The sequence below is a fragment of the Gymnogyps californianus genome, chromosome 20 (genome assembly GCF_018139145.2).
Source record: "Gymnogyps californianus isolate 813 chromosome 20, ASM1813914v2, whole genome shotgun sequence".
Taxonomy (NCBI): domain Eukaryota; kingdom Metazoa; phylum Chordata; class Aves; order Accipitriformes; family Cathartidae; genus Gymnogyps; species Gymnogyps californianus.
In genome coordinates, this window is record NC_059490.1 from 5446697 (window position 1) to 5459340 (window position 12644).

Here is a 12644-nt window from a genome sequence, read left to right on the forward strand (position 1 = left end):
CCTAAATAATTTAGGAATAATTTATTAATAACATTACTTGTTCTTTACTGGTTTTTGCAGTTTTAAACTTCTATTAAAATACAGTTTTTATTATTAGTTTAGCTGCCAGTCTAAACACATTTATTTTAGGTAGATTTTAAATACTAACAATACTGTTACCCCTTCTGCCATTGCCTTAGGCCTTGTTCCTGTCAAGAAAATCCATGCACATATTTAATTTTGTGCTTGTAGATGATTTCATGGATAGGTCTGAGAGATTGGGACCTTTGCTTTAAATCCTACTGAATTAGGCCAGATGACATTATTATTTCTTAATAAACTATCATAATTGGCTTCCCTTTGTGTGCCTCTGTGAAATGGTTGGGGGTGTAGAGTGCTCATTGATGCAGAGTAAGAATGTTGAAGCTTCCAGTGAGCTTTGAAGTGTTGCTTGTCAGCACTACTTATCCTTTAATGGGCTGCACAGTTCTGGGTTATTGCTAGAACTCCAGATGAAGAACTCTAATTATACAATGCTGTTTGTTTGAACTGATCTAATTTAAATAAAATAATCCAACAGTGTGTTAAGACTTGGTTACTTTTTAAAGTATTTATTTTTAAACCATGTTTAAAATTTGCCTGCTTCTAAGGTGGTTCCAAATTGTACTTCATGGCTTGCTGTTTTGATGACGTAGGTGGACCCTACCTCTCCTGATTAGGTGTGGTAGCACAATTACAAAAGTGTATTAATAGTTATTTTATGTTACAGTTTGCTGAGGTTTTATATAATATAAACTTCACTAGCAAAGTAATTTCTGAGTTCATTTTCAGTTAAAACTGAACAATTTTTTAAAATTAGCTTTTCTGTGTGGATGAGGGTTTTCCATATTCCTGTGATAAAATCTGAGTTTTTAAAAAATTGTTTATAGCTGAGCCCTTTCCAATAAGAGGAATGAATGTGAGCTTCAAAAAACATAGTTTTGGTAGATTTTATCACTTTGAAACAAACTTCTGTCTTTGCAAGATATAGTAAGATAAATTAATGTCTGTGAAAATAAAGCCTCTTCCCATATTTTTCCAAAATGTAAGAAAAATTTTGTTCAAACATCCATGTAGATAATAGTACTTCAGTGGACTTTAAAGCCAAAAGAAGGAAAAGAGTGAATGGAGAAGTGGGGGGGAAATACAGTAAAATGGGAAGGCATTTATTAGGAAGTCTGTCTGCTTCTGTTAAGTGATGCAGTCTTTAATGCTGTTTGCAGTGAAATTTTTCTGAAACTACAGTGTCATATATGCTTATTTAGCCTTTCTGCATAATTGTGATGGAGGATTCTGCTTCTGACATGTATTTTACCAAAGTCATGCTTATTAGAAAAGTGTAAAAGGTTAAATTAAATAACGAACTGTATAATCAAGGGGAAAATAACTTCTAATAAGGTAAGAAATCATGTTTAGTCCTGTGAAAATGTGGGGTTTCAGGGTAGTTTTTTGGTTTTGTTTCCTTGGGTTTCTCTCCCCGCCCCCCCCCCCCCCCAAAAGCAGCTTGTATGGGAATGTCAAGTATATCTCCAGTAACTAGTTATCATTTTCAGTTTTTTACTTCGATCACATTTTAAAGCTTAACATTAAATTGTGGAAACTCCATAGCCATCAGGAAGTAATCTTATCTAAAAAGCTTGTCTACACAGATATTTGTACTGCTGTAATAACATAGACTTTGATTTTTATGGTGGTTAGAAAATAATGTGTAAATGAGTTCTATCAACATTAAAAAAATTGTTCCTTGATATTACAAAAAAAATTAATAGCTAACTTGAGATCATAGCGAATGACTGTCTTCTGTGTTAGCTAGTAATAAAGATTTTGTCTTGACTGGCATTTAAATGCAGGGAGAACTTGTTGCAGCTTGCTGTTCATCGGTAAGGGCATTACCCAGTCATTGGTGTTCTTACAGCTGTATTGCCTAATCTACTCTGTAGCGCTGGGCCATCAGTGCATCCTGTTTACAAGCGTCATCGCTGACTTGCTGCTGTCCTGTACTTGTGATACAGTGACTTTGGCTGCAACATCGCTTCTCCCACAAGATTCTTGCAAGTTGCATTGGCCTGTATAAACTTACCCTGCATGAAGACTGCTCAGAGCAGTCTGCAAGTGCAAAAAATTATTCTGGAGTACTTGGGGCAAAATCAAATTAGCATTTTTAAATTTTGAGAGCTTTCATTTCTTTGAATAACCTTTATAAAAGTACTTCAAAACATAGTTGGTAATGTTAAGGTATGAATCGTTATTCTGAGAACTAGAATGGCTTGAATATGTACTGTAATAAATGCTTTCAGCACTCATTTTTCTTTTGTGCCTGTGCAAAGTCATGCATCACTGAGAAGAAAATATCTTTTGAGAAATTACTGTTCAGATTCCCTAGCTGATATTATTACAATAGAGAACAATCATTTTCTTATGCGTCAAATGTTCACTTTTTAATCTTACTAACTTCGGGTTTCAAAATTATTCTTCAGATTTTTTTAATGATCTTGAATTACATCTTTTGAGATTTTAGTAGAATTTTTCCACCCTTTCATTTTGAAGCTTGAAAAATTGATGATCTCACTAATTTGTATTTTGGCTAAGAAGCAAAATCTTTTCTTTTTTTAAAACCCATAGTAGAAGAGTCTCATCTTTGAGCTCTTCTGGTTAGAAAGCAGGTACACCAGGTCTTGAGAATGCAGAGTTTTACTCTAAGTTATTCTTCCGAGTTTCCATGTAGAATAAGTCACCTTTTTGTTAGAGTCCTCATCTGAAAGGTGAGGAATTAATTGCTCATTGTGGTTGTGGGACCAAATTATTTTGTTTAAGCATTTAAGTGGGAAATACAGTAGCAATACAAAGCAGGTTTGTTTTCTTTCTCCTTGGGAAAGCCGTTCAGGCAGTCAAGCAGCCATACCTGTGACACTGCCCTTCTTTTAGAGTCTGTGGATTAAATGGGAGAAGCTTTGCCTTTGAATCTGCTCATGCGCTCTGTGCTGGTGGAACTACATAGATGCAGTTTAGAAAAGGATTTACCATTGCATTAGGATTTGTCATAGAAATCCTAACTTTGCTCAGCATAGATTGTTTTGTTTTGTTTTGTTTTCCTCTTGTGCAGATTGTACTATGTTGGATGTACTATGAACAAGTTACCTATGCAGCTTAATTGCTATATTAGCTATTATGAGTGGGAATTAGCTTATTGTGATATAAAGAAACTACAACTTAGTGCGAATGGTTTTTACAGCAGTGCGGTTTGTGTTCAGAATTAGTATTTTGACTTGTAATATATATGCTTGAATTTAGCCTTATATAGACTTTGGAAAAACATGAACAGAGGCAATAAATATAGGCAGCAAAAAGAAAGCCATCTGTCATGGTGCACTAAGCATTCCTTTCTTGTTTGTAAAAATACATTCTTACGTGTAACTCCCACATACTTGGTGAGACATAGATTTATGTTGGAGGCTGAAATTTCGTTCCTGAATTCTTAGTGCTACCTCTGCCAATATCTGATCGCTTTTTTAAAGTATGTTTCTTGTATCTGTCATGTTCAGCTCTCCATGTAACTGTGCCCGTAATTTAAAGAGTTATTCCCAGCTGCAGTAAGCAATGTTCAGATGAACTCCATTTACACTCAGCTAGGTGATGTTTAAATATATGACTGAGTATAGGAGAAAACATCTGATGACGTTTCTTTCATAGCAGTAAGTTTTTGTCACTATGAATGGTGCCGTGTACACATGCTGGCTGCTTGCAGTTCAGTCTCTTATTTTACTGTCTTTGTTGGTGGCATTGCTGAATTTTAGCTACCTGCTCATGATTCTAACATAGGATGTTAAAAGCCCAGACTCCATCTGGTCACCCATCTATTTGGTCTGTGTGCAAGACTGGTAAAGCAACAGACTGTGAAACACTGCAATTCTATTTTCCACGTGTTCTATGACGATAATGTGGGAACTAATTCAGTTGCTGAGATTGAGACTTACAGTTCAGGTCTCAGTGAGGGGTAAATCTGAGACTCTGGCCTCGGCTGCTTGCAGCCAGTTTCTGTGTTTGACTTCACTTGCTGCAGCGTATCCACATACCTCCTGGGGATCTTAGGTAGCTTTGCCCAGCAAAATCTCAGGAAGAAAACACACTGCAGCTTTATAATGGACTTAAAAATGGAGGAAAGCATTAATCTATCGTCAAAGGTATCTGTCACTGAATTGATGCAGGTTTTTGTTGGGTTGGTCATGTGAGACTAAGCAGAAGATAACATGCTGAAGCATACTTGGGCAAAAACGTATTTCTGCAGACGTTAATTAAAAAACGAATTAAAAATTGTGGATTGCACTTGTTAGTGCGGGGTGCAGAATTACTGTATCACAAAATTAGAAATTAGGCATTTGATTGTGACTTCTTTTACATTTTATATATGCAACTCTGTTGCTTCTCAGAATCATGGTGCACACATTTTTACCTCAGCATCTTAGCAAAATCCTCACTTCCTGTGAAATCTGGCTGTGTTAATCATAAACTTTCTGTATGTTTTTAGATTGTTGGATTTTCCTAATTTGTGTCTGCTGCTGTATACTTTCAAATTAGAAAATATACATGTTCTGGATAATGCTGTCCTGATGAATTGGGACCATATTCTAGGGTTGCAAAACTTTGATAACATTTCCATGGTTGATGTATTCACTCTTGTTATTTCTCAGTTAAAATCTTAGAATAGCAGGCATCTTACTGAAAATTGTTGTGTCATAATGAAGTTGGTTTTTTAGCTGAAGTGAATTGGAGGTGGCAGAAAGATATTTACAGTAAATTTTATGACCACCATTGTGTTTTTATCATCAATCCTTGAAAATAGCCAGCCTTGAATAAAGACCAGCTCTGATGTTGCATATAGAATTCATTCATTTTACCTCTTTAATGAACAGAACGAATGACTTACGAGTAAATGACACTGCAATTTAGCATTCAGACTTTTTTTCTGTGGAGAAGCAATTTAAAATCTGCAGCAAAAACTTTTTTTAAGAAAAGTCCCAGTAAAAGTTATAGTCTGTCGTGACAAACATCTAATACTCCTTATATGTACTGTCACAGAATGTCAGTCACCCTTCAAAGAATGTCTCTCTTAATCCAGTTTTGATAATATCTGTTGAAACCTTATTTCTTTTTTGTCCCTCACTTTGGGCAGATTTTATCTCATAAATGTTAAGCAAGCAGTACCTTCCATTCATGACTTTGCATTTGCTGTAACAGAAAACAGATATAGAGTGCCAAAGAAGTTACTCCCTAATTTTATTTCATTGCCTTTTGCTGGGGTGCTTGTGTCCCATGTTTGGACTATGATGTATTGGCAGATAGATTGAATTAAAACCTGGAGTGACTTCTAGTCGTAAAGCGCGTTCAAGAGGTTACTCGTACTGGCACAATAGTTCCAGAGTCTGGGGATAGCCCTCTACATCAGGGTTTGCACTTATGCTGGCTTTATCTTAGCTGCTGAGTGTGAAAGCTGTCAGGATTAGGTGAACCTGCCCGATTTTCAGGTGGCAGCTGTGTCCCCGTGCGGAGGAGGGCAAGCAGGCAGTTGTACATGGCAGGATGAGACAGTCTTTCTGACACTTGGGTATTGACTTTCTGAAAAATCCAGTGGTTGTATTTTTCCTGGAGGCTTTGAATATTGATTATATTGTGTTCATAACATGGATGCAATTAAAAATGCTGTTGTGAAAAATCCTAGTAGTACGAACATTTACATTGAAAAGAGTGAGGGTTTATTTTCATGCACATAATTGGAGGCGTAACGTCCTGTTTAAAATCCCCTTCTAACCTTTGAAAATTGATGTGTGTCATCTCTTAACTTGGTCTACATTTTGTGCCACAGGTTTCAGAATGAATGAAATAAAACTTCACGGCCTCTGCTTTTGAAGCTCACATACACACACCTTCTCTGTAATGTCAAGTGCTAACAGTACAGTAGGTCCCCACAGACCATTTCTCAGAGAATGGCTGATACTGCTAATTTGTCCCCCGTATATAAATGCGTAACAATGGAGGTTAATTAACTTCAGCTCTTCTTACTTCTAGGAAAGTACTAAAGTACTAATTATTCCAAAGCAGCAATTACATCTACAATTAAAGCCCATTAACCTTCATGAAAATAATATTTCTGTTTTAAAACCCAGTTTTTAATAGCAGTCATTTTGGCTTATGGGATGGGAGAAAGTATGGAAACAACGACAGTGTATGGATTAGTTTAAAATACTCTTTAGGGCTTCTCTTCTCCAGTGCAGCACCCTGTGAGATTATTCACTTTCATGTAATTTAATCTTTGAACATGAATGAGTAGTGAGGAGAACATAGAGATGGTGCTTTAGCTGCCAGACAGTAACTCTCAACTTGTGATCAGTTAACTGTAGATTGAGCCTTGGGCTCAGCACATAGAGACTTAAGGAAGAAATCATTTCTTCAATTTTTCCTCTGCAGTGGTGGTGACCGTGGTGGCTTCAAAAATTACGGTGGTAAGTGCCGAGTATCCAAAAATGTTTCAGTGGAAATTCTTTATAAATCTAAAAGCCACCAATATCTTGTTACTATCTAGTAGAAGCATTATAGCGTTTTGGTGAGGCTGGTGTGTTCATGAGTTTTAATAGCCAAACTTTTAGCAATAAACTGGATTTCTACTTTGTCAAATTGCATGAAAGAATTTGTGGAGACAGTGACGTTCACTGGAATTTTTTTTCTTTTCTTTTTTTAATTTTTGTTACAAATGCTTCTTAGAAAGGTACTAGAGGTAAAAAAAAAAGAAAAAGTGATAAACTGCTTGGTGATCTGACAACCAGCATTTGCAAGATAACACCAGCATAGCATCAGTGTGGCAACTGCCACATGCTGCAAGTTAAAGAACACATTAACGTCCTACAGACACCTTCTGTTGAACGTTTTAATGTAAATATTCTCTAAATCTCTGGTTAATGTTTTAGATCTTAGATGCATTACATACATACTTTAAATATTTTCTTGTCTCTAAAAAAGTCACTTGAAAATGTTTTGCTAAAAATAGTCTTTTTCTTTTTTTTCTTTTTTTTTTTTTTTTTTTTAAACCCGTTTCATAGGTCAAAGGGATTATGGACCGAGATCAGATGCTGGTAAGAAAACAAGCAGTGGGTGGGAGTGGATTGTAGCTCTTAGGTCATTGCTTTTAAAATGTATGTCTAGAAAGATGGATGTGGCTGCAGTTCCCATGGCTCAAAAGAAATCTAGCTAAAGCTTGTCTTCCTTGAAAGAAATTTATTCTATTAAAGTGCATGTGAATTTTTGGATGTCTTCATGCAGCAAGTAAGAATTTGCTGATGAACTTTGAATCTGCTTGAGCCAAGCAGCTGCTTTCACTGCCATAACACTTCCACTAAACTTGTGTTATTTAAAATGTACTGCTTTGGATTTGGATGTCCTAGCTGCATGGAGAAGTTGAGTGTGTGGCAGACGGCTGGTCAGCTGTTTAATATATTTGGTCTCTGATGTACTGCAGCATCTGAAGGTGCTGTGCATGCATTTTTGAAGTTGGTGGCGTTAACTTCAAAATTATGCTCTCTGCTCATCTTTTATTTCACGCAAGATGTCTTTGGGATGTAAGGGTCTGCTACTGGGCAGCATAGACCTGAGCTTAAAATGTTGCTTCTGTTGCTACTGCAAAAATGCATGGTAAACGTAGCTTATTTTTTCATAGATTCAGAGTCTGACAACTCTGATAACAACACTATCTTCGTGCAAGGACTTGGAGAGGATGTTTCAACAGATCAAGTGGCAGATTATTTCAAACAAATTGGTATTATAAAGGTGAGTGAAATGAGAAATCATTGGTAAGAAGGAAGAGAGCTTGCGGAGCTAGTGTATTGGAAATGTACTGGTACTGGTATCATTCAAGGCAGATGCTCGCTCTGACTCCCCAGCAGTTGTAGATAATATTTTTATCTGGGTTCCCAGATAACAGCTCATTTGTAAGCTGGCAGCACTAGCAGCTTTTTTCTAGTGACATTTAGATTGCTTCATATCTCTTCTTTAGTCTTTATAACCCTTAACACTGACACTCTCTCCATTGTACCACTCTCATACTTCAGCAAGTATGCTTCTATGTTCTATGGCTGTTTCTTCTGTTTCTGCAATTCTAAATTAGGGCTTCCTGCACTTGACCTCATTTTTTTGTTAAAACTGGGCCCATCATTACTTCATGGAGAACAGCCAGTCAGTATCCTTCAGTCAAAAGCATCTGTTTCTGCAGGCTAGCTCCAAGAGAATCTTCTTTCTAATGATACTTAGCTGTTACAGTTTATGCGCTGAACTGGCTTTGCCAGTATTTCTCCTATGCCAAGTGTACAACCTTTCTTTTCAGACCAACAAAAAGACTGGCAAACCTATGATAAATCTTTATACAGATAAGGATACTGGCAAACCAAAGGGAGAAGCAACGGTATCTTTTGATGACCCTCCTTCCGCTAAAGCAGCAATTGACTGGTTTGACGGTGGGTGAGAGTACCTGTTCTTTTTGTTATTTATGAATCTAACAAGCAGTGGAGGAAGCAAATCAATAACCTCATTGGGGACCCCGTGCTACTTTTTGTTTGGCTTTTGTTTTTTGGTTTGTCTTTTTTTTTTTTTTTTTTTTTTTTACAAAGACTTCTATTTCATGGTATTTTGTGTGTGCTGGCTTTCTCTCTCATTTGGTGGAACAGCAGCTAGTGATTTAAGACAAAAAATGTGTAATGAAACTGTTAGGGTTTGCTGCTGTACCTCAGTCATCCCTGCACAAAGTATGAGAGATGGTGTTCATGTCACTCGGGAGAGCGTAACTTCAGACCAATAGAGCTGTAATCTGTGTTAGCAGCTGGAGGGATTTCCTGCAGTTTTAGTATTGATACTATTAGTGTTGTGGTAGCATTTTTAGAGTTTGGCGATGGTTATGGCAATCTTGTGCCAAGTGCTTTGTATATACGCAGTGAAGAACAAGGTTTTTTTTAAATTATGGGTTCAGTGGAGGAAGAGAGCAGATCCCAGAAATACATTGATATTAAACTCTTCAGTCATGATGCAGGAAATACAGTGATACTCTTTTGTAGTAGTAAACTTGGGCAGGGGGGAATGCCTGCTCCTGTGACATTGTGCATTCACAGAATTTTAGTAATATTGGGTAGAAACAAAAGGACATACTCTGCATCTGGTGTGAAATGATAGTGTGTAAAAAAAAAAAAAAAAAAAAAATTGGCATGGCATGCAATTTGATGGTTTGTATTTTGCTAATAAAATGCAGATTGACTTTTGTTTAGGAGGGTAAAGCAAATATGACTGTTAGGCACACATGCAGTCCTGTTTGTTCTGTAATAAACCTTGTATCTATGAAGAACTGAGACTTTGTATTAAAAAGTTCATGTTTTTCACTTACTTGGGAGTATTTAATTTTTGTGCCGGCTGTTGAATTCTACAAAAGCCATGTTGCCTGACCTGGGGGAAGAACAGACAGAGTTCTAACATCCAAACTACTTATCCGTGAACGTGGCCAAAAATCTTTTAAATGTTCTTATGTGTCTAGTTAAATTGCAACTTACAGATCGCATTTAAATTAAGAGAAATTTCTGTGGGTTTATGGAGAACCTAGCAAGTACCTCAGTGTTTGGCATTTCACATTTGGACCAATGTTTTCAAAAATAAGAGGTTTACGCCAGACTCCCTGTGTCTTCAGAGCTTTGTATTCAGTCTGTGTGTGCAAATCACTTCTGTTCTTCTGGACTTGCTGCTGTGTTGTTGGGAGCTGTATTGATCTTTCTCTCGCTTTCTGTCTTTCCGCAGGAAAAGAATTCAATGGGAATGTTATCAAAGTTTCTTTTGCAACTAGAAGGCCTGAATTCATGAGAGGAGGTGGAGGTGGCGGACGTCGAGGTGGGACTGAAATCTGTAGAATGCTTGTTTTTGCATAGTTAAATGCTTTTTAACTATTATTGGTTTATAAAAGAGAAGTTGACTTTGAAGCAGTGATTCATCAGAGTATATGGGCCTTTGGGATTCTGGCATGAAAGGGAGTAATAAGGATTGAACCAAGTTAAGTAAACCGAAATCTGTAATCTCTTTTGCACAGCACAGAATTTATGCTTTCCTTTTGAACTGGAAAGTCTCCAGATCATGCTCAGCGTTGCATTTAAAGAGAGAGTGTAACAATGATGTTGAGGCTGTACAGGTTCCACATATATAGATGTGAATTCCCAGTGAGTATTTGCCTATTACAGCAAAGCCTTGAGATACTCTGATGTTTCCAGATGGTATTAAGCAGGGTAAATTATTCAACTGCTACTGACTTAAAGCAGCAGTTGGATGTCTGACTCATTTAATTAAATAGATGTTAATCTCCCTGATTCTCTGCATAATACAGTTTTGTCAGTAGTCCACTGGATATTAATTAGCATTTTACAGGAAGCATGGTTTGTGTGCTGGCTGTCAACAAATTCTAGTTCTTAAATCAGGCAGTTTTGTAGGCTGATAAAAAAAAATGCTTCTTCAAGAACTTCAACTGGTATGAAAGTTCTTAATCTTTTTGATGCAGAAGGCAAGAACTATGTTGTCCCTGTGCTTGTGTCAGATGCATCCTGGCATTAATCCAGACAGATTTTTTTGTTGTTGTTAAATTTTTGTTCTGTGACTAAGTCTGGCCATATGTGACTGATAATATACGTTGTTAAATCTTTATGAAATTTTATTAATGCACATAGTGGGTTTATATTTACCCATTGGCAATTCAAGCAGGTCAAGTTTCCTTTTACTGCTGAAAAAGAATTTATAAAAAATACGTGGTGGAGCAAATTTTTCTGGCCGCCATGTCCTATCCTTGCTTCTTATTTTTCCCCATCTGCCTCAGTTATGAATCTGTCCATATGAACATGTGTATTTCAGCTATGCAGAGACATTAACTTCAGGACATCGAATGCTGTTGAGACTTGGTGGTGGCTGAAACTTCTGTTGTCATTTGCCCAAGTCTTCTAGTGATCTTGTAGCTAGCAGTAAATCAGCTAGTAGATGCTGAATTCTACAGTGGTACAATTTTTTGCCATTGGCTTCTTTCAGAGTTCCTCATACGGTTTCAGAGGCTTGCCTAGTGGGGATATGTTTACATTAAACACTTACTCTTTCTTCCACCTGAAAAGTCTTGTCTGTCACTTGGGTTCTGAATCCAGTGACAGTCTTTAATAAATGTTTCTCATGTATAGGTCATAGACACTTCCCCTCCTTTATTCTGATTATAATTTTGTCTACAGGTTCACGAGGTGGATATGGAAGAGGTGGGGGCTTCCAGGGTAGAAGTGGGGAACCCAAAAATGGTGATTGGGTTTGTCCTAACCCGTAAGTGTCATTTTAATTGGGCGGTGGTGTTTCATGTATGCTCTCTGAGTTTCTTTGCAGCTAACTGGGGAATCCTTGCCTTTTCTAGGGCCTGTGGTAATATGAACTTCGCTCGCAGGAATTCCTGCAACCAGTGTGGTGAGCCCAGACCGGAAGATTCACGTCCATCAGGAGGTGTGTAAAAACAGCCGCGTCTCTTCTGAAGTGTTAGAAGTGTTAATGACATCTGCAGCTTTTTGAAAAACCTGGCTGATGTGTCAGTTTGCATTTCCCTCCAGATTTTCGTGGGAGAGGTGGCTATGGAGGAGAAAGAGGATACCGAGGGCGTGGTGGCAGAGGCGGTGATCGGGGAGGTGGCTACGGTGGTAAAATGGGAGGAAGGTAAGCAGTTTCTTTGCCCTTGCTTGGTTGCGTAGCATACAGACTGTGGAATTGATGGGGACTGTAGGAAGAGAGGGTTGTTTATGTGTGCACGCACAACTGTGCTATGAAAATCTTAACTACAGATAGGAGCTTCCGGAGAAAATAAGTCAGTTTGCCTGTTGAGTGTGTTTTGTGAGCATTTTTGGATAAGGCTATCTAAACATAGAAGAATACACAGAAGTCGGCGTAGAGATGTTTGACTGAAGGGACTATTTGTTGTTTGCTTAAGGGATTCCTTATAGCTTTTTATTTCCCTTTCAGAAATGATTTCAGAAATGATCAACGCAACAGACCATACTGAAGACCACTGTGAATGTTTTGTTTGTCTTCTTGATGCGTTTGATAGTGAAATTGCCAGAGTTTTGCCTGCCGCTTCACCCATGGCCTCTTTGGATAGTGGAATTGAGTGAAACTAGATTTTTATTTTGGTGGGAGGGACTGGGGTGGATTGGGAGGATTTTTTTTAAGCAAGACATTGAAATTTAATCTTGATTTCAACATTCTCCTCTTTTCCCGTCCCCCCCATACCTTTTCAACAGGCCCTAAGAAGGAAAAGGATAAAATGTAAAATATTGCCAAAATATGAAGTGTTTTGTAATACAACAATAAATGCTGATTGTTTTATTTGTGAAATCTTACTGTTTCACAATTACTTCAGTTGCATGCATTTCCTTACATATTCCCTGTCTTCCCGTGGTATGACCTAAATAGTAAATAGCGTCTTGTTTGAAATGGCAGTGCTGCTTTCACCCTAGCTCTGTGCTGTTGGCAAAAATCTGCAGTTAAGTCGGTGGCAAGCCTACTTGCTATCCGTGCCCTCTATCCCAGACATGCAGGCATCT

The 12644-nt window shown here is 37.6% G+C and overlaps 1 protein-coding gene across 1 annotated transcript in view; it reads left to right on the forward strand.

Annotated features, from left to right (window-relative positions):
* The window catches only part of TAF15 (TATA-box binding protein associated factor 15), a 22768-nt gene extending 10333 nt beyond the window's left edge, over window positions 1–12435 (forward strand). Inside the window, exons 8-16 of the mRNA XM_050909114.1 lie at window positions 6481–6515; window positions 7110–7142; window positions 7724–7833; window positions 8387–8516; window positions 9838–9927; window positions 11295–11379; window positions 11468–11553; window positions 11658–11760; window positions 12064–12435. Coding sequence (XP_050765071.1) covers window positions 6481–6515; window positions 7110–7142; window positions 7724–7833; window positions 8387–8516; window positions 9838–9927; window positions 11295–11379; window positions 11468–11553; window positions 11658–11760; window positions 12064–12103 — 712 coding nt within the window. The 3' untranslated portion in view covers window positions 12104–12435. The remainder of the gene's footprint in view (window positions 1–6480; window positions 6516–7109; window positions 7143–7723; window positions 7834–8386; window positions 8517–9837; window positions 9928–11294; window positions 11380–11467; window positions 11554–11657; window positions 11761–12063) is intronic.
* The last annotated feature ends 209 nt before the right edge of the window (window positions 12436–12644 follow it).